Genomic DNA, 18955 nt, shown 5'->3' with positions numbered 1-18955 from the left:
CTCCAAGGAGTTCAGAGGTAGGCCGGTCGCAATGCGTGCGACATGGCATGACTCGACAGCGCGCTTCTCCGCCTGGATCTTCGCCTGGCGCTCCGGTGTTAACAGCTTGTAATATGTCACCTTGATGCGGACCAAGACGACGGGGAGACACCGCATGGAGGGGGACGGAATCGGGACGCAACTAGGGCTGCCTCGTCGCCCGGCTTAAATTGCCAGATTTGGTCCCTCCGACGACGTGTCGGAGCATCGCCGTCAATGCATCATCACCGACCCGGAGGAAATTCCCATCGGACCAATGTGTTTTGGCATGGGTCCCGCATGTTAGTCCAACGTGGTGGACGCATCCGAGCATCCCATATTCGCCCCACGTATGGGCTAGGTTTGCAATTGTTGAACAACCCGAAAATTCCGTGACCGTCTGGACATAGAAAAAGGGATTTGACTGTGGGGCGCCTCTATGTCTCGCTTCTAGCGAGATCTAGGGATCCCTCGCTGAAGAGGAGAGCGAGATGGGCCCGCCAAGGAGCACAGGAGGCTACAACCTTGTTTTTTTTATGTTTTCTTTTTCATTTTTTGCTTTATTTTTTTCACTCTTGTTTATGCTTTAAAATAATCTAAGTATATATATTACAAATAAACACTCAATAAAAACATTTGAAAAAATTTAACACAAGATTTGAAAAATGTTAAATGTGTAGAGAGAAAATATTTACCACGTATACGAAAAATGAATACAAAAAAATACAATGTGTTTGGAAAAATCGATCATGTACATAAAAATGTTAATCAAGCATTTGAAAAAAGTATTTTAAAAAATTTAATCAAGCATTTGAAAAATGTTTAATGTCTATAGACAAAAAATTGACCATGTATTTAAAAAATGATGATTTTTTATCATGTATATAAAAAATTAATCAAGCATTTGAAAAAGTATTTTAAAAAATTTAATCAAGCATTTGAAAAAGTATTTTAAAAAATTTAATCAAGCGTATAGACAAAAAATTGACCATGTATTTAAAAACTGATGATTTTTTATCATGTATATAAAAATGCTAATCAAGCATTTGAAAAAATGTTGAACAAGTATTTGAAAAAATGGTAATCAAGCATTTGGAAGATGTTGGGCAAGTTTTATAAAAAATGTTAATAAAGCATTTGGAAAATGTTAAATGTGTATAGAAAAAATATTGACCATGTATTAAAAATGATGAAACAATTTGATCATGTATATAAAAATGTTAATCGAGCATTTGAAAAATGTTAATCAAGCATTTAGAAAATGTTAAATGTGTATAGAAAAAATGTTGACCATGTATTAAAAATGATGAAAATTTTGATCATGTATACAAAAATGTTAATCAAGCATTTGAAAAAATGTTGAAGAAGTATTTAAAATTTGTTAATAAAGCATTTGAAAAATGTTAGTTTTGTATAGAAATGATGTAGATTATGTATCAAAAAGACGAAACAATTTGATCATGTATATAAAAATTGTTAATCAAGCATTTTGAAAAATGTCGAACGAGTATATAAAATGTGTATAGAAATAATTTTGACCGTGTATTTAAAAAAGATTAAAAATTGATCTTGTATATAAAAATGTTAATAAAGTATTTGAAAATATAAAACAATTATATAAAAATATTAGTCAAACATTAAAAAATATTAAATGTGTATAAGAAATGTTGACCAAGTATTAAAAATATATATTAATATTTTAGTAGAAAGTTTTTAATCAAGCATTTAAATAAAATGTATAGGAAAATGTTTGAATGTGTATTGAAAAAATGTGAATAAAGGATTTAAATTCTTTAAAAAACATTAACCATCTATTTAGAAAATGTTTAACTTGTTTATTTAGAAAAGGTTGAACATGTACTATAAAAATTTATTAGATATATATCAAAAATATGTATAAAAATAATGAAAAACTGGGAGAAAACAAAAGGAAGAAACAGACGAACAAGAAAGAACAAAACAAAAATGAAGAAAAATAAAGAAATAAGGAAGAAAGAAAAATGTAATTGAAAATGGGAAAGAAACAAGAAAAACAATGGAAAGAAAAAACCCAATGAGAATAGTTAAAAGAAATAAAAAGGTAAAAATGTAGAAACAAACGAAGAAGCCAATAAAAAACAAAGAACAACAAAATACATAAATACCCAATGAAAAACAGGCTCTTTTCCTGTTAAGTAGATCACGCCATACTATTTTCACGAACCCGATGGTAGCTCCGTGCCCTGCAGCGCTGCCTGTCATTCTGGAGACGCTATTTGTCTGGCCCGGAACCGTAGATACTTAAGGCGAGATATCCTACCGTCTCGCTTAATGGTCATGTTTGGATTCATGAGTTAAAGTTAGTTTGAGCTAGTTTTGGCTCGAATAACCGTAAAGTATTAAAGTATCTAAACATGATGGCTAGTTTGAGCTAGTTGCATTTAACTCATTTAAAAAAATATCCCACCTAAGATGTGTTGATTGGAGCTAGTTCTTTAGTGTATTTATTGTCAATCTAACCTCGTCATCCAAACACCTTTATGGCTAGAGTTAACGCTGATCGCTGACAGAGCCGGCTGGCGTTTCGAGAACCGTGCACCACTGATGTGTGGGTAAACCCGTCATCTGCATCAACGGCTAACAACGAGCAGAGCCCAGCTCTATCCCGCAGCAGCTAGCAATGCCCGCCACCATGCTGCTAACCTTCTCCCCGCCCCGCCTCCTCCTCCACCACCACCACGGCCAAGCCAAGCTCCGGCAGCAGCGCTCCACCGCCCGCCTCGCGCTCCTCCCGCGCCGCGCCGCTCGGCTCCGCTGCGCCCCCGACGAGGTCGCGGCCACAGCCGCCGAGCCCGAGCAGCAGGGGGAGGAGGAGGAGGAGTTCGTGCTCCTCGCCTCCAACCGCAGCGACTTCAACGAGGTCATCATGGTCATCGACTCGCCCTCCAACCGCTACCTCGTCCTCGACCCCAGCCGTACGTATCACCGGTTGCTCCGCGGCCTTGGGTTGATTTGGTTTCTGAATCTGAATACAGTGCGTTCGACCTCTGTGTCGTGCAGGGAATGTCCACAGCATTCTCCCCAAGAAGAGCGCATGGACCAACTCCTACTGGGTAGGTATCTGAACAGAATTTAGATGAGCCCACATTTTGGTTAATGCTCTACCATCCGTGACATGAGTATGTATGAGTACATAATTGTCATAAGCATATTATCGAGCACCTGGTAGGCATTAGAACTTTTATGCTCGATGCTGCTCAATTGCTCATTGATGGTATCACCATTCATCACCAGTTGACCATGGAGTGTAGGTGCTTAATTTCTTAATGAAGGCATCATATTGTTCTTTCACCTCTTTTACATACCATTGTTTCCCCTCAAAGCAGCAACTGAATGTGAATTCTTATAACCCGTTTTGCATTTGCTATCGTTCAGGATGAGTTCGTCAGCCTACCTCCCGTTGTTCCACGTGGTCCTGTTGCACTTCTAGGTTTGGTAAACCCCTTCTCTGACATTTCTTAGCTATGCTCCTATTCTTTATAAGTCATTGCTATGTGAAGCTGCTTCAGTGCATGATAAGCAAACATCCTAGTATGCTTGGGGTTGGGGGAACTTGAGGAGGAGATGTTTAAGCACTACTTTAGCATTCCACCAGTTACAATGGGTCTGTGTAGAGTATTGTACATCACAATTCCTAGTAAGCACAGTAGGTGATCTATTTAGACAAGCAACATAAAGTCATAGCGCTCCTTATTTAAATAATTAGCTCTTCGCACTCTTGCAGACGTGATTCATTTCTTCTCTTCATGCTTCTTTCAGGGTGCTGGGACAGCAGCGCATATGATGCTAGAAGTTTGGCCCTGGATACAACTTATCGGATGGGAGATTGATCCGACGGTGAAAACTGTTATCACTTTCCTTTCATTTGTTTACTGATAACATGACTTAAGTTTGCAGAAATTTTCCAATTTCGTCATACATCAGTCTTGGAAACTTGTCAGAAGAGCATTAATTTTTTGTAATGTTGGTTATGCTATTTCAAGCACACATCTATTACAAGTATTCTGTGACTGATTATGCAGTCACAACTATTCATGTTTTTGAGCCTCGTTTCTTGTGATGTATGTTTTTCCTAATCATACAGCCATCTGTTTATATTTTTGTAACTGAAACCCCTGCAAAACTGTACCGTTTCATGACAGATAATTGAATTGTCAAGGGATTATTTTGGTATGTCCAGTTTAGAGAAGGCCACGGAATTAGGTGGTTCACTTTCGGTGCGTATAGGCGATGCACTTTCCCCGTCAGCTACAGTTGAAGGAGGATTTGCTGGTGAACATCTGATCTGATGCAAACATAATGCATGTTTTACTGCCTTATTGGAATTGAATTATGACATGCTTTCTAGTAATCAGTTTTTCGATAATTATCTGTAATAAATTGTAGACTCTGTGTTATTTGGTTAGTGTTTCGTATGCCTTTAATTAGCTTTTCAAAGCATTTTAAGTTTTCAGTTTTGGAAGCTGACTTGCAAGGGTTTTAGCCTGATGGTACCTTGCTCATGCCTGCAGGCATTGTTGTTGATTTATTTGCTGATGGAAAAGTCTTACCTCAGCTACAAGAAGTAAATATCCCATGCCTTTTAATTCCTTTGTTATTATTCTCTATTTCTACCATGGCTAGTTTGTACTTTTCACTATATATATTTGCCTCGTGCTCCTTCCAGAACACATCAGAGTCATATTGTTGTATGGTCTAGCATGCAGGAACCACCATAGCTCCACAACAAATCTCTTTGTGCTTACGAATTTGAACTGTTATCATGTTGTATTAATGAGTGCACAAACTCAGTTCGGTCTGATATTTAATTTACCGACGTAGAAAATCTGACATAAAAATGCTTTACACATCCAAAAGTAAATAGAGTACATGCAAATGCAAAAATTGATTTAGGACCTCGAGGATACTCTGCTCTAGGGACTCTCGTGTTCGAGAAAACATTAGTGTGTTCAAGAATACTCTGGTATGATGCTTATACCAAGATTAAATTTATATAAAGCTTTTGTATTCTTATGACAAAGCGTACTTCTGAGATTTATAAGTTCTTGAATGCTACCCCCTCCGTCCCAAAATAAGTGTCTCAACTTTAGTACAACTTTATACTAGAGTTAGTACAAAGTTGAGACACTTATTTTGGGATGGAGGGAGTATATTTTTATGGAGTATTTACTTCATTTCAACAAACTACATAGTACACTCTGATTTGTGCTGGGTTTAATGTAATGTCAACATTGTCACAGGCTGAAACTTGGTTAGAGATTGCGAAAAAGCTCATGCCAGATGGTCGAATCATGGTCAACTGCGGTGGAGCAGATACCCCCGTATCTCTTGCTGCCGACACGGGTGTTTCGTCTTGGGTCCAGAATCCTACAATCAAGGCTCTGTGCTCTGCGTTCCCTGGGCAGGTAAGAGTAATAGTCACCAGACCACTGAAACTCTATATTTTCGACCGTTGGTGCGAAATGATGTCCTCCTGATCATACGACCCTATATCGCAGCTAAACTGGAAGAGACTTTCGGAGAAGGAGAGTGTAAACTACGTCGCGTTGACGGGTCCCCTTCCAGACCTGGAGGAGTGGTCAACCTCGGTTCCTAGCGAGCTAAGCCCAAGAGTGAAACAATGGGTGCCTTGCGAGCTCGCGTGAGAATGTGCGTTTTCTTCTGGTTGCACCTTTGCTTGCTTCTACAACTTTGTCTGTCTCCCCCCTCCACGGTCCTTTTAAGGTAAGTAGTTGCTGCAGCCAGTACATACCGTACACTTGATTATTTTGAATTATGTTAATTGTTGAATTGTTACTTGCTCAAGGTGTACATAAGGCCATCTGTCTGCATCTGAAGAAGTACCATATCATATCAGCACTCACATGTCCAAGGAAGGAATTGCAATGTGGAAGGTAGTCTATCTGGCTCCCAAAGCTTGAAGAACAGCAGAGCGAAGACCTGTCCGTTTAATGGAGTTGATGCGTGTAATCCTGAAACCGAGCCGAGGGAAGAACGCATCGCGCTACAGTTTTTGGCATGTCCTGCTGCCCTGCTGTTGATTATCATTCATCATTCCATGCCTTCATGGTGTCACAGTGTCAAGTTCAGACGGTGATTAGTAAGCGCGCGTTACATTACATCCCTTTGTTTTTTTAGGTAACAACCTCTTATTTTTCTGTTGTATACACGACCGATTCGTGCCGCGGCTGAGCTGAATCAAAGCCAGCCACGGTTTGCAGTCTTATGTCAGTGTAATGTTGTTGTTCAGCATCAGGTTCTTAGTTCTTACTCAGCTTTTTTTTTCGAAAAGGGGATCTCCCCGGCCTCTGCATCAGAGTGATGCATACGGCCATCTTATTAACCGAATAAAAAGGTTCCAACAAGGTCTCAAAGTCTCCAACTGGAAAAGGTGAAAAAAAAGCTCACACAGAGCCAAAATGGGCTAGAAACACAAACTAGCCAAATAAAGGACGCCACAACCGGCTGGCTAAAGAGAGATAGGTAAACTAATTGCATATCCTATTACATGACCGCCATCCAAACCGGTTGAAGATATCCCGAGCTACCATCTCCCAGCGGATAGATCCAGTAACCAAATGCTCCCTGGCCTCCATCGGGGTGAGTAGCGACCACGAACGGATCAATGCCGTGGCTCCGAAAATAACCTGCAAAAAATGAATACGTGATGTTCTGTTAAAAACTAAATCATTTCTGCAATTCCAGATAGTCCACAGCAAAGCGCATACTCCAACACGAATATGTCTCGCTAAGTCAGGCTCAATCCCATTAAGCCATGTCCCAAATAACGTGTTGACAGAATTCGGTGGAGTAATATTAAAAGCAATGTGGACCGTCCGCCAAAGAACTTTGGCTAGCGGGCAGTCAAGAAAAAGATGCTTGATCGTCTCATCCCGATCACAGAAACTACACCTAGTAGATCCTGCCCAATTACGCTTTATCAAGTTGTCCTTGGTTAAAATAACTTGTTTATGGACAAACCACATAAACACTTTTATTTTCAATGGAACTTTGACAGCCCAAACATGCTTGGAGGTAGGAATGAAGCTCGAATTGATAACATCAATATACATTGATTTAACTGTGAATACTTCAGACCTAGTAAGCTTCCAGCGTAATTCATCGGGTTGTTGGGAAAGCTGAACCTCCATCAGTCTCCTAACTAGACGGAGCCATTCTTCCCAACGATTGCCCGCTAGCGACCGTCTGAATTGAATATTAAGGGGGATAGATTGAAATACCGTTGCAACGAACACCTCACGTCGTTGAACAATACGATATAAAGACGGGTATTGAATGGCCAAGGGTGTCTCTCCGAGCCAAGTATCCTCCCAGAAACGTGTACTAGCACCGTTGCCAATACTAAACTTTGTCCTATTAAACAAGGATTGTTTGACTTTCATCAGTCCTTTCCAGAAAGGCGAGTCGGTCGGCCTGACTGTCACCTGGGACAAAGTTTTGGTCTGAAGGTACTTGCTATGAAGGATTTGCGCCCACGTGGCATCGGTCTCACTGGACAGCTTCCACAGCCACTTACTGAGAAGGCATCTGTTCTTAACTTCAAGATTCTCAATACCAAGACCCCCTTGGTCTTTCGGTCTACAGATGATATCCCATTTAGCTAGCCGGTATTTTCTTTTTAGTTCATCACCCTGCCAAAAGAAACGCGATCGATAGAAGTCCAGTCTTTTCCTGACTCCAACTAGGACTTCAAAGAACGATAAGAGAAACATAGGCATACTCGTGAGCACCGAATTTATCAGAATTAATCGGCCGCCGTATGACATGAGCTTGCCCTTCCAGCAACTCAGTTTCTTTTCAAATCGGTCTTCGATGCACTTCCATTCTCTGTTTGTCAGCTTACGGTGGTGGATTGGTATACCTAGGTAAGAGAAAGGTAAAGCCCCCAAATCGCACCCGAACAATTGCCTATAAGCCTCTTGTTCATCGTTGGCTCTACCAAAGCAGAACAACTCGCTCTTGTGAAAGTTAATCTTTAACCCGGTCAATTGTTCGAAAAGGCATAACACCAGCTTCATATTTCTCGCCTTGGCCAAGTCATGCTCCATAAAGATGATTGTATCATCAGCGTACTGAAGGATGGATACACCTCCATCAACAAGATGAGGTACCAAGCCACCTACTTGACCATTCTCCTTAGCCCTTCCTATCAAAATTGCTAACATATCAACCACAATGTTAAACAGGATAGGGGACATCGGATCTCCTTGCCTTAGGCCTTTATGTGTCTGGAAGTAATGACCAATATCGTCATTCACTTTAATTCCAACACTCCCTTTTTGCGTAAACGATTCAACCTGGCGGCGCCAGGCTTCATCAAAACCTTTCATACGCAATGCCTGTTGGAGGAATGGCCATTTGACTTTATCGTACGCTTTCTCGAAATCCACCTTAAAAACTACTCCATCTAATTTTTTTGAATGGATTTCATGGAGCGTTTCATGAAGGACGACCACCCCTTCAAGGATGTTTCTGTCCGGCATGAAAGCGGTTTGGGAATGTTGCACCACAGAATGCGCAATCTGTGTGAGCCTATTAGTCCCGACCTTGGTGAAGATTTTGAAACTAACATTGAGAAGACAGATCGGCCTGAACTGCTCTATTCTCACAGCATCCGTTTTCTTAGGAAGCAGTGTGATTGTTCCAAAATTCAAGTGAAATAAGTGAAGCTGTCCAGAGAACAGATCGTGAAACATAGGTAACAAATCCCCCTTAATAATGTGCCAGCACTTTTTGTAGAACTCGGCCGGGAATCCATCCGGTCCGAGAGCCTTATTTTTTTCATCTGTGCAATAGCATCAAACACCTCCTTCTCTGAGAACGGGGCAACCAGAATATCATTATCAGCAGCCGATAGTTGAGGCACATCCTCAGTCCTGGACTCATCTAGGGACACACAACTATCCTCCGGAGGTCCAAATAACTGCTTGTAATACTCGGTTATATAAGTTTTTAGGTTGTCCTGTCCTAAAATAGTTCCTTCATCTTGTTCAAGCTGAAAGATCCTCTTCTTTCTGTGCTTACCATTAGCAATCAAGTGAAAGAATTGAGTATTCGCGTCCCCTTGGACCACTTTGCGGACCTTAGCCCGCAATGCCCACTTCAATTCTTCTTCACGGAGAAGTCCTTTCAACCTCTTCTCCGCCTCAGTTTTAACCTGAAGCTCTGCTGGCTGCAAAATCGTGGATTCAGCCTTTATGTCTAGGGTCTGAATAAGAGAAAGGAGCATGTCCTTTTCAATCTTATACACCCCACTAAGGTGCTTAGCCCACCCCCGTAAGAAACTTCTCAAATACCTAATCTTATTCTGCCAACGCTCGACCGAAGTCCTACCTCCTGCACCCTTAGCCCATTCCCTGGCAATCAGGTCCAAGAAACCTTCGCGTTCGAACCAGGCCATCTCGAAGGAAAAGGTGTTTTTGTTTCCCACATGGTTCGGCTCCCCTGAGTCCACGAACAAGGGTGTGTGATCGGATATTCCACGCGAGAGGGCTTGAACCATTATGAGAGGGAACTTCTGTTCCCACTCCACGCTCGCGAGAACTCGATCAAGCTTTTCATATGTCGGGTTTGGCATAGCATTAGCCCAGGTAAACTTGTTGGAAATATGCCCTAGAGGCAATAATAAAATGGTTATTATTATATTTCCTTGTTCATGATAATTGTCTATTGTTCATGCTATAATTGTGTTATCCGGAAATCGTAATACATGTGTGAATACATAGACCACAACATGTCCCTAGTGAGCCTCTAGTTGACTAGCTCGTTGATCAACAGATAGTCATGGTTTCCTGACTATGGACATTGGATGTCATTGATAATGGGATCACATCATTAGGAGAATGATGTGATGGACAAGACTCAATCCTAAGCATAGCACAAGATCGTGTAGTTCGTTTGCTAGAGCTTTTCCAAATGTCAAGTATCATTTCCTTAGACCATGAGATTGTGCAACTCCCGGATACCATAGGAGTGCTTTGGGTGTGCCAAACGTCACAACGTAACTGGGTGGCTATAAAGGTGCACTACGGGTATCTCCGAAAGTGTCTGTTGGGTTGGCACGAATCGAGACTGGGATTTGTCACTCCGTATGACGGAGAGGTATCTCTGGGCCCACTCGGTAATGCATCATCATAATGAGCTCAATGTGACCAAGTGTTTGGTCACGGGATCATGCATTACGGTACGAGTAAAGTGACTTGCCGGTAACGAGATTGAACAAGGTATTGGGATACTGACGATCGAATCTCGGGCAAGTAACGTACCGATTGACAAAGGGAATTGTATACGGGATTGATTGAATCCTCGACATCGTGGTTCATCCGATGAGATCATCCTGGAACATGTGGGAGCCAACATGGGTATCCAGATCCCGCTGTTGGTTATTGACCGGAGAGTCGTCTCGGTCATGTCTGCATGTCTCCCGAACCCGTAGGGTCTACACACTTAAGGTTCGGTGATGCTAGGGTTGTACAGATACTAGTATGCGGTAACCCGAAAGTTGTTCGGAGTCCCGGATGAGATCCCGGACGTCACGAGGAGTTCCAGAATGGTTCGGAGGTGAAGAATTATATATAGGAAGTCCAGTTTCGGCCACCGGGAAAGTTTCGGGGGTCACCGGTATTGTACCGGGACCACCGGAAGGGTCCCGGGGGTCCACCGGGTGGGGCCACCTATCCCGGAGGGCCCCATGGGCTGAAGTGGGGAAGGGAACCAGCCCCTGGTGGGCTGGTGCGCCCCCCTTGGGCCTCCCCTGCGCCTAGGGTTGGAAACCCTAGGGGTGGGGGGCGCCCCACTTGACTTGGGGGGCAAGTCCCCCCCTTGGCCGCTGCCCCCCCCCCCCCTTGAGATGGGATCTCTGGGGCCGGCGCCCCCCCTGGACCCCTATATAAAGAGGGGGAGGGAGGGCAGCCGCACCCAAGCCCCTGGCGCCTCCCTCTCCCTCCCGTGACACCTCTCCCTCTCGCTGAGCTTGGCGAAGCCCTGCCGAGATCCCCGCTGCTTCCACCACCACGCCGTCGTGCTGCTGGATCTCCATCAACCTCTCCCTCCCCCTTGCTGGATCAAGAAGGAGGAGACGTCTTCCCCAACCGTACGTGTGTTGAACGCGGAGGTGCCGTCCGTTCGGCGCTCGGTCATCGGTGATTTGGATCACGACGAGTACGACTCCATCAACCCCGTTCACTTGAATGCTTCCGCTCGCGATCTACAAGGGTATGTAGATGCACTCTTTTCCCTCTCGTTGCTAGAAGACTCCATAGATTGTTCTTGGTGATGCGTAGAAAATTTTAATTTCTGCAACGATCTCCAACAGTGGCATCATGAGCTAGGTCTATGCGTAGTTTCTATGCACGAGTAGAACACAAACTTGTTGTGGGCGTAGATGTTGTCAATTTTCTTGCCACTACTAGTCTTATCTTGTTTCGGCGGCATCGTGGGATGAAGCGGCCCGGACCGACCTTACACGTACGCTTACGTGAGACAGGTTCCACCGACTGACATGCACTAGTTGCATAAGGTGGCTAGCGGGTGTCTGTCTCTCCCACTTTAGTAGAATCGGATTCGATGAAAAGGGTCCTTATGAAGGGTAAATAGAAGTTGGCATATCACGTTGTGGTTTTACGTAGGTAAGAAACGTTCTTGCTAGAAACCTATAGAAGCCACGTAAAAACATGCAACAACAATTAGAGGACGTCTAACTTGTTTTTGCAGCATATGCCTTGTGATGTGATATGGCCAAAAGGATGTGATGAATGAAATATATGTGATGTATGAGATTGATCATGTTCTTGTAATAGGAATCACGACTTGCATGTCGATGAGTATGACAACCGGCAGGAGCCATAGGAGTTGTCTTTAATTTATTTATGACCTGCGTGTCAACTATAACGTCGTGTAAATTACTTTACTTTATTGCTAAACCGTTAGCCATAGTAGTAGAAGTAATAAATGACGAGACAACTTCATGAAGACACGATGATGGAGATCATGGTGTCATGCCGGTGACGACGATGAGCATATCATGTCACTATTTGATTGCATGTGATGTTTATCATGTTTTACATCTTATTTGCTTAGAACGACGGTAGCTTAAATAAGATGATCCCTCGCAATAATTTCAAGAAAGTGTTCCCCCTAACTGTGCACCGTTGCGAAGGTTCGTTGTTTCGAAGCACCACGTGATGATCGGGTGTGATAGATTCTAACGTTCGAATACAACGGGTGTAAGCCAGATTTACACACGCAATACACTTAGGTTGACTTGACGAGCCTAGCATGTACAGACATGGCCTCGGAACACGGAAGACCGAAAGGTCGAGCATGAGTCGTATAGAAGATACGATCAACATGAAGATGTTCACCGATGTTGACTAGTCCGTCTCACGTGATGATCGGACACGGCCTAGTTGACTCGGATCATGTTTCACTTAGATGACTAGAGGGATGTCTATCTGAGTGGGAGTTCATTGAATAATTTGATTAGATGAACTTAATTATCATGAACTTAGTCTAAAATCTTTACAATATGTCTTGTAGATCAAATGGCCCACGCTAATGTTGCCCTCAACTTCAACGCGTTCCTAGAGAAAACCAAGCTGAAAGATGATGGCAGCAACTATACGGACTGGGTCCGGAACCTGAGGATCATCCTCATAGCTGCCAAGAAAGATTATGTCCTAGAAGCACCGCTAGGTGACGCACCCATCCCAGAGAACCAAGACGTTATGAACGCTTGGCAGCAGCGTGCTGATGATTACTCCCTCGTTCAGTGCGGCATGCTTTACAGCTTAGAACCGGGGCTCCAAAAGCGTTTTGAGCAACACGGAGCATATGAGATGTTCGAAGAGCTGAAAATGGTTTTCCAAGCTCATGCCCGGGTCGAGAGATATGAAGTCTCCGACAAGTTCTTCAGTTGTAAGATGGAGGAAAATAGTTCTGTCAGTGAGCACATACTCAAAATGTCTGGGTTACACAACCGCTTGACTCAGCTGGGAGTTAATCTCCCGGATGACGCGGTCATTGACAGAATCCTTCAGTCGCTTCCACCGAGCTACAAGAGCTTTGTGATGAACTTCAATATGCAGGGGATGGAAAAGACCATTCCTGAGGTATATTCAATGCTGAAATCAGCGGAGGTGGAGATCAAAAAGGAACATCAAGTGTTGATGGTGAATAAAACCACTAAGTTCAAGAAAGGCAAGGGTAAGAAGAACTTCAAGAAGGACGGCAAGGGAGTTGCCGCGCCCGGTAAGCCAGTTGCCGGGAAGAAGCCAAAGAATGGACCCAAGCCTGAGACTGAGTGCTTTTATTGCAAGGGAAGTGGTCACTGGAAGCGGAACTGCCCCAAGTACTTAGCGGACAAGAAGGCCGGCAACACCAAAGGTATATGTGATATACATGTTATTGATGTGTACCTTACCAGCACTCGTAGTAGCTCCTGGGTATTTGATACCGGTGCGGTTGCTCATATTTGTAACTCAAAGCAGGAGCTGCGGAATAAACGGAGACTGGCAAAGGACGAGGTGACGATGCGCGTCGGGAATGGTTCCAAGGTCGATGTGATCGCCGTCGGCACGCTACCTCTACATTTACCTACGGGATTAGTTTTAAACCTCAATAATTGTTATTTAGTGCCAGCTTTGAGCATGAACATTGTATCAGGATCTCGTTTAATTCGAGATGGCTACTCATTTAAATCCGAGAATAATGGTTGTTCTATTTATATGAGAGATATGTTTTATGGTCATGCCCCGCTGGTTAATGGTTTATTCTTAATGAATCTCGAACGTAGTGTTACACATATTCATAGTGTGAATACCAAAAGATGTAAGGTTGATAATGATAGTCCCACATACTTGTGGCACTGCCGTCTTGGTCACATTGGTGTCAAACGCATGAAGAAGCTCCATGCAGATGGACTTTTGGAGTCTCTTGATTACGAATCATTTGACACGTGCGAACCATGCCTCATGGGTAAGATGACCAAGACTCCGTTCTCCGGAACAATGGAGCGAGCAACCAACTTATTGGAAATCATACATACTGATGTGTGCGGTCCAATGAGTGTTGAGGCTCGCGGTGGCTATCGTTATGTTCTCACTCTCACTGATGACTTGAGTAGATATGGGTATGTCTACCTAATGAAACACAAGTCTGAGACCTTTGAAAAGTTCAAGGAATTTCAGAGTGAGGTTGAGAATCAACGTGACAGGAAAATAAAGTTCTTACGATCAGATCGTGGAGGGGAATATTTGAGTCACGAATTTGGCACACACTTAAGGAAATGTGGAATAGTTTCACAACTCACGCCGCCTGGAACACCTCAGCGAAATGGTGTGTCCGAACGTCGTAATCGCACTCTATTGGATATGGTGCGATCTATGATGTCTCTTACCGATCTACCGCTCTCATTTTGGGGCTATGCTTTAGAGACTGCCGCATTCACTTTAAATAGGGCTCCGTCGAAATCCGTTGAGACGACACCGTATGAATTATGGTTTGGGAAGAAACCTAAGCTGTCGTTTCTAAAAGTTTGGGGATGCGATGCTTATGTCAAGAAACTTCAACCTGAAAAGCTCGAACCCAAGTCGGAAAAATGCGTCTTCATAGGATACCCTAAGGAAACCATTGGGTATACCTTCTACCTCAGATCCGAAGGCAAGATCTTTGTTGCCAAGAACGGGTCCTTTCTGGAGAAAGAGTTTCTCTCGAAAGAAGTAAGTGGGAGGAAAGTGGAACTTGATGAAGTACTACCTCTTGAACCGGAAAGTAGCGCAGCTCAGGAAGATGTTCCTGTGGTGCCTGCACTGACTAGAGAGGAAGCTAATGATGATGATCAAGGTACTTCGGATCAAGTTACTACTGAACTTCGTAGGTCCACGAGGACACGTTCCACACCAGAGTGGTATGGCAACCCTGTCCTGGAAATCATGTTGTTAGACAACGGTGAACCTTCGAACTATGAAGAAGCAATGGCGGGCCAGATTCCAACAAATGGCTTGAAGCCATGCAATCCGAGATAGGATCCATGTATGAAAACAAAGTGTGGACTTTGACAGACTTGCCCGATGATCGGCGAGCGATAGAAAACAAATGGATCTTTAAGAAGAAGACGGACGCGGATGGTAATGTTACCATCTATAAAGCTCGACTTGTCGCTAAGGGTTATCGACAAGTTCAAGGGGTTGACTACGATGAGACTTTCTCACCCGTAGCGAAGCTGAAGTCCGTCCGAATCATGTTAGCAATTGCCGCATACTATGATTATGAGATATGGCAAATGGACGTCAAAACGGCATTCCTTAACGGCTTTCTTAAGGAAGAATTGTATATGATGCAGCCGGAAGGTTTTGTCGATCCTAAGAATGCTAACAAGGTATGCAAGCTCCAGCGCTCCATCTATGGGCTGGTGCAAGCATCTCGGAGTTGGAACATTCGATTTGATGAGATGATCAAAGCGTTTGGGTTTACACAGACTTATGGAGAAGCCTGTGTTTACAAGAAAGTGAGTGGGAGCTCTGTAGCATTTCTCATATTATATGTGGATGACATACTATTGATGGGAAATGATATAGAATTCTTGGGAAGCATAAAGGCCTACTTGAACAAGTGTTTTTCAATGAAGGACCTTGGAGAAGCTGCTTATATATTAGGCATCAAGATCTATAGAGATAGATCAAGACGCCTCATTGGTCTTTCACAAAGTACGTACCTTGACAAGATATTGAAGAAGTTCAATATGGATCAGTCCAAGAAGGGGTTCTTGCCTGTATTGCAAGGTGTGCAATTGAGCACGGCTCAATGCCCGACCACGGCAGAAGATAGAGAAAAGATGAGTGTCGTCCCCTATGCCTCGGCCATAGGGTCTATTATGTATGCCATGCTGTGTACCAGACCTGATGTAAACCTTGCCGTAAGTTTGGTAGGAAGGTACCAAAGTAATCCCGGCATGGAACACTGGACAGCGGTCAAGAATATCCTGAAGTACCTGAAGAGGACTAAGGATATGTTTCTCGTTTATGGAGGTGACGAAGAGCTCGTCGTAAAGGGTTACGTCGATGCTAGCTTCGACACAGATCTGGATGACTCTAAGTCACAAACCGGATACGTGTATATTTTGAATGGTGGGGCAGTAAGCTGGTGCAGTTGCAAGCAAAGCGTTGTGGCGGGATCTACATGTGAAGCGGAATACATGGCGGCCTCAGAGGCAGCACAAGAAGCAATCTGGGTGAAGGAGTTCATTACCGACCTAGGAGTTATTCCCAATGCGTCGGGCCCGATGACTCTCTTCTGTGACAACACTGGAGCTATTGCCCTTGCCAAGGAGCCCAGGTTTCACAGGAAGACCAGGCATATCAAGCGTCGCTTCAACTCCATTCGTGAAAATGTTCAAAATGGAGACATAGATATTTGTAAAGTACATACGGACCTGAATGTAGCAGATCCGTTGACTAAACCTCTCCCTAGAGCAAAACATGATCAACACCAGAACTCTATGGGTGTTCGATTCATCACAATGTAACTAGATTATTGACTCTAGTGCAAGTGGGAGACTGTTGGAAATATGCCCTAGAGGCAATAATAAAATGGTTATTATTATATTTCCTTGTTCATGATAATTGTCTATTGTTCATGCTATAATTGTGTTATCCGGAAATCGTAATACATGTGTGAATACATAGACCACAACATGTCCCTAGTGAGCCTCTAGTTGACTAGCTCGTTGATCAACAGATAGTCATGGTTTCCTGACTATGGACATTGGATGTCATTGATAACGGGATCACATCATTAGGAGAATGATGTGATGGACAAGACCCAATCCTAAGCATAGCACAAGATCGTGTAGTTCGTTTGCTAGAGCTTTTCCAAATGTCAAGTATCATTTCCTTAGACCATGAGATTGTGCAACTCCCGGATACCATAGGAGTGCTTTGGGTGTGCCAAACGTCACAACGTAACTGGGTGGCTATAAAGGTGCACTACGGGTATCTCCGAAAGTGTCTGTTGGGTTGGCACGAATCGAGACTGGGATTTGTCACTCCGTATGACGGAGAGGTATCTCTGGGCCCACTCGGTAATGCATCATCATAATGAGCTCAATGTGACCAAGTGTTTGGTCACGGGATCATGCATTACGGTACGAGTAAAGTGACTTGCCGGTAACGAGATTGAACAAGGTATTGGGATACCGACGATCGAATCTCGGGCAAGTAACGTACCGATTGACAAAGGGAATTGTATACGGGATTGATTGAATCCTCGACATCGTGGTTCATCCGATGAGATCATCGTGGAACATGTGGGAGCCAACATGGGTATCCAGATCCCGCTGTTGGTTATTGACCGGAGAGTCGTCTCGGTCATGTCTGCATGTCTCCCGAACCCGTAGGGTCTACACACTTAAGGTTCGGTGATGCTAGGGTTGTACAGATACTAGTATGCGGTAACCCGAAAGTTGTTCGGAGTCCCGGATGAGATCCCGGACGTCACGAGGAGTTCCGGAATGGTCCGGAGGTGAAGAATTATATATAGGAAGTCCAGTTTCGGCCACCGGGAAAGTTTCGGGGGTCACCGGTATTGTACCGGGACCACCGGAAGGGTCCTGGGGTCCACCGGGTGGGGCCACCTATCCCGGAGGGCCCCATGGGCTGAAGTGGGGAAGGGAACCAACCCCTGGTGGGCTGGTGCGCCCCCCTTGGGCCTCCCCTGCGCCTAGGGTTGGAAACCCTAGGGATGGGGGGGCGCCCCACTTGACTTGGGGGGCAAGTCCCCCCCTTGCCCCCCCCCCTTGAGATGGGATCTCTAGGGCCGGCGCCCCCCCCCTGGACCCCTATATGAAGTGGGGGGGAGGGAGGGAAGCCGCACCCAAGCCCCTGGCGCCTCCCTCTCCCTCCCGTGACACCTCTCCCTCTCGCTGAGCTTGGCGAAGCCCTGCCGAGATCCCCGCTGCTTCCACCACCACGCCGTCGTGCTGCTGGATCTCCATCAACCTCTCCCTCCCCCTTGCTGGATCAAGAAGGAGGAGACGTCTTCCCCAACCGTACGTGTGTTGAACGCGGAGGTGCCGTCCGTTCGGCGCTCGGTCATCGGTGATTTGGATCACGACGAGTACGACTCCATCAACCCCGTTCACTTGAACGCTTCCGCTCGCGATCTACAAGGGTATGTAGATGCACTCTTTTCCCTCTCGTTGCTAGAAGACTCCATAGATTGTTCTTGGTGATGCGTAGAAAATTTTTAATTTCTGCAACGATCTCCAACAAAACTTTCTACCAGAAAAATCTATCTCCCTCAGATCCAAGCTTTCAATAATGGTATTGAACATAAACAACCACCTGCCGTCAAAATTATCATTATTCTTCTCCTCTCTCCTCCTAATGATATTGAAATCACCCCCAACTAAAATTGGAAGCTGCTCGGACCCACAGATTCGAACAAGGTCCGCCAGAAACTCCGGTTTAAGCTCGGGCTGTGCGGCACCATATACCGCCACCAAAGCCCAGTTGAAACCATCAGCTTTAGACCTGACTCGAAACTTAACCGTGAAGTCGCCCATCACTACACTTCAGACTTCTAGCGAATCGCATCTCACACCAAGCAAGATCCCACCCGATCTTCCTCGCGGAGGAAGACAATGCCAATCGAAATCAGCACCGCCCGCAAGAGAGGTAAGAAACTGGGGCGCAAAGTTTTCTCGTCCAGTTTCCGATAGAGCAATAAAATCTAAACGATGCTCCAGAGATGCCTCAGCAAGAAACCTTCTTTTAGCCAAGTCTTTCAGACCTCTGCTATTCCAAAAGATTCCTTTCATAATTCATCATGAAATTTTTTGGTAGTCTGAATCCTAGCACTCCTACGAACTGCAGAATCGGGA

At 44.3% G+C, this 18955-nt stretch overlaps 1 protein-coding gene across 1 annotated transcript; it reads left to right on the top strand.

Moving 5' to 3' along the window:
- Positions 1-2594: 2594 nt before the first annotated feature.
- LOC123098821 (uncharacterized) lies at positions 2595-6306 on the top strand. Its single transcript, XM_044520897.1, has 9 exons — positions 2595-2972; positions 3058-3110; positions 3433-3492; positions 3817-3894; positions 4200-4329; positions 4569-4621; positions 5298-5462; positions 5556-5781; positions 5864-6306. Exons 1-8 carry the CDS (start codon positions 2678-2680, stop codon positions 5700-5702), a joined length of 981 nt encoding a protein of 326 aa, XP_044376832.1. The 5' UTR covers positions 2595-2677; the 3' UTR covers positions 5703-5781; positions 5864-6306.
- Positions 6307-18955: the final 12649 nt, after the last annotated feature.

The sequence above is a fragment of the Triticum aestivum genome, chromosome 4D (genome assembly GCF_018294505.1).
Source record: "Triticum aestivum cultivar Chinese Spring chromosome 4D, IWGSC CS RefSeq v2.1, whole genome shotgun sequence".
Lineage (NCBI taxonomy): Eukaryota > Viridiplantae > Streptophyta > Magnoliopsida > Poales > Poaceae > Triticum > Triticum aestivum.
The sequence above is the reverse complement of the archived record's forward strand: the minus strand, read 5'-3'. Positions and strand labels throughout refer to the sequence as shown.

What these genes read in the sequence shown, in the direction of transcription:
- LOC123098821 (XM_044520897.1), top strand. Translation starts at nt 2,678, where the DNA reads ATGCCCGCCACCATGCTGCTAACCTTCTCCCCGCCCCGCCTCCTCCTC. An exon ending in GATGGGAGATTGATCCGACG is followed by an intron (nt 3,895 to 4,199) that starts GTGAAAACTGTT and finishes GTTTCATGACAG; the next exon opens with ATAATTGAATTGTCAAGGGA. An exon ending in TCTTACCTCAGCTACAAGAA is followed by an intron (nt 4,622 to 5,297) that starts GTAAATATCCCA and finishes ACATTGTCACAG; the next exon opens with GCTGAAACTTGGTTAGAGAT.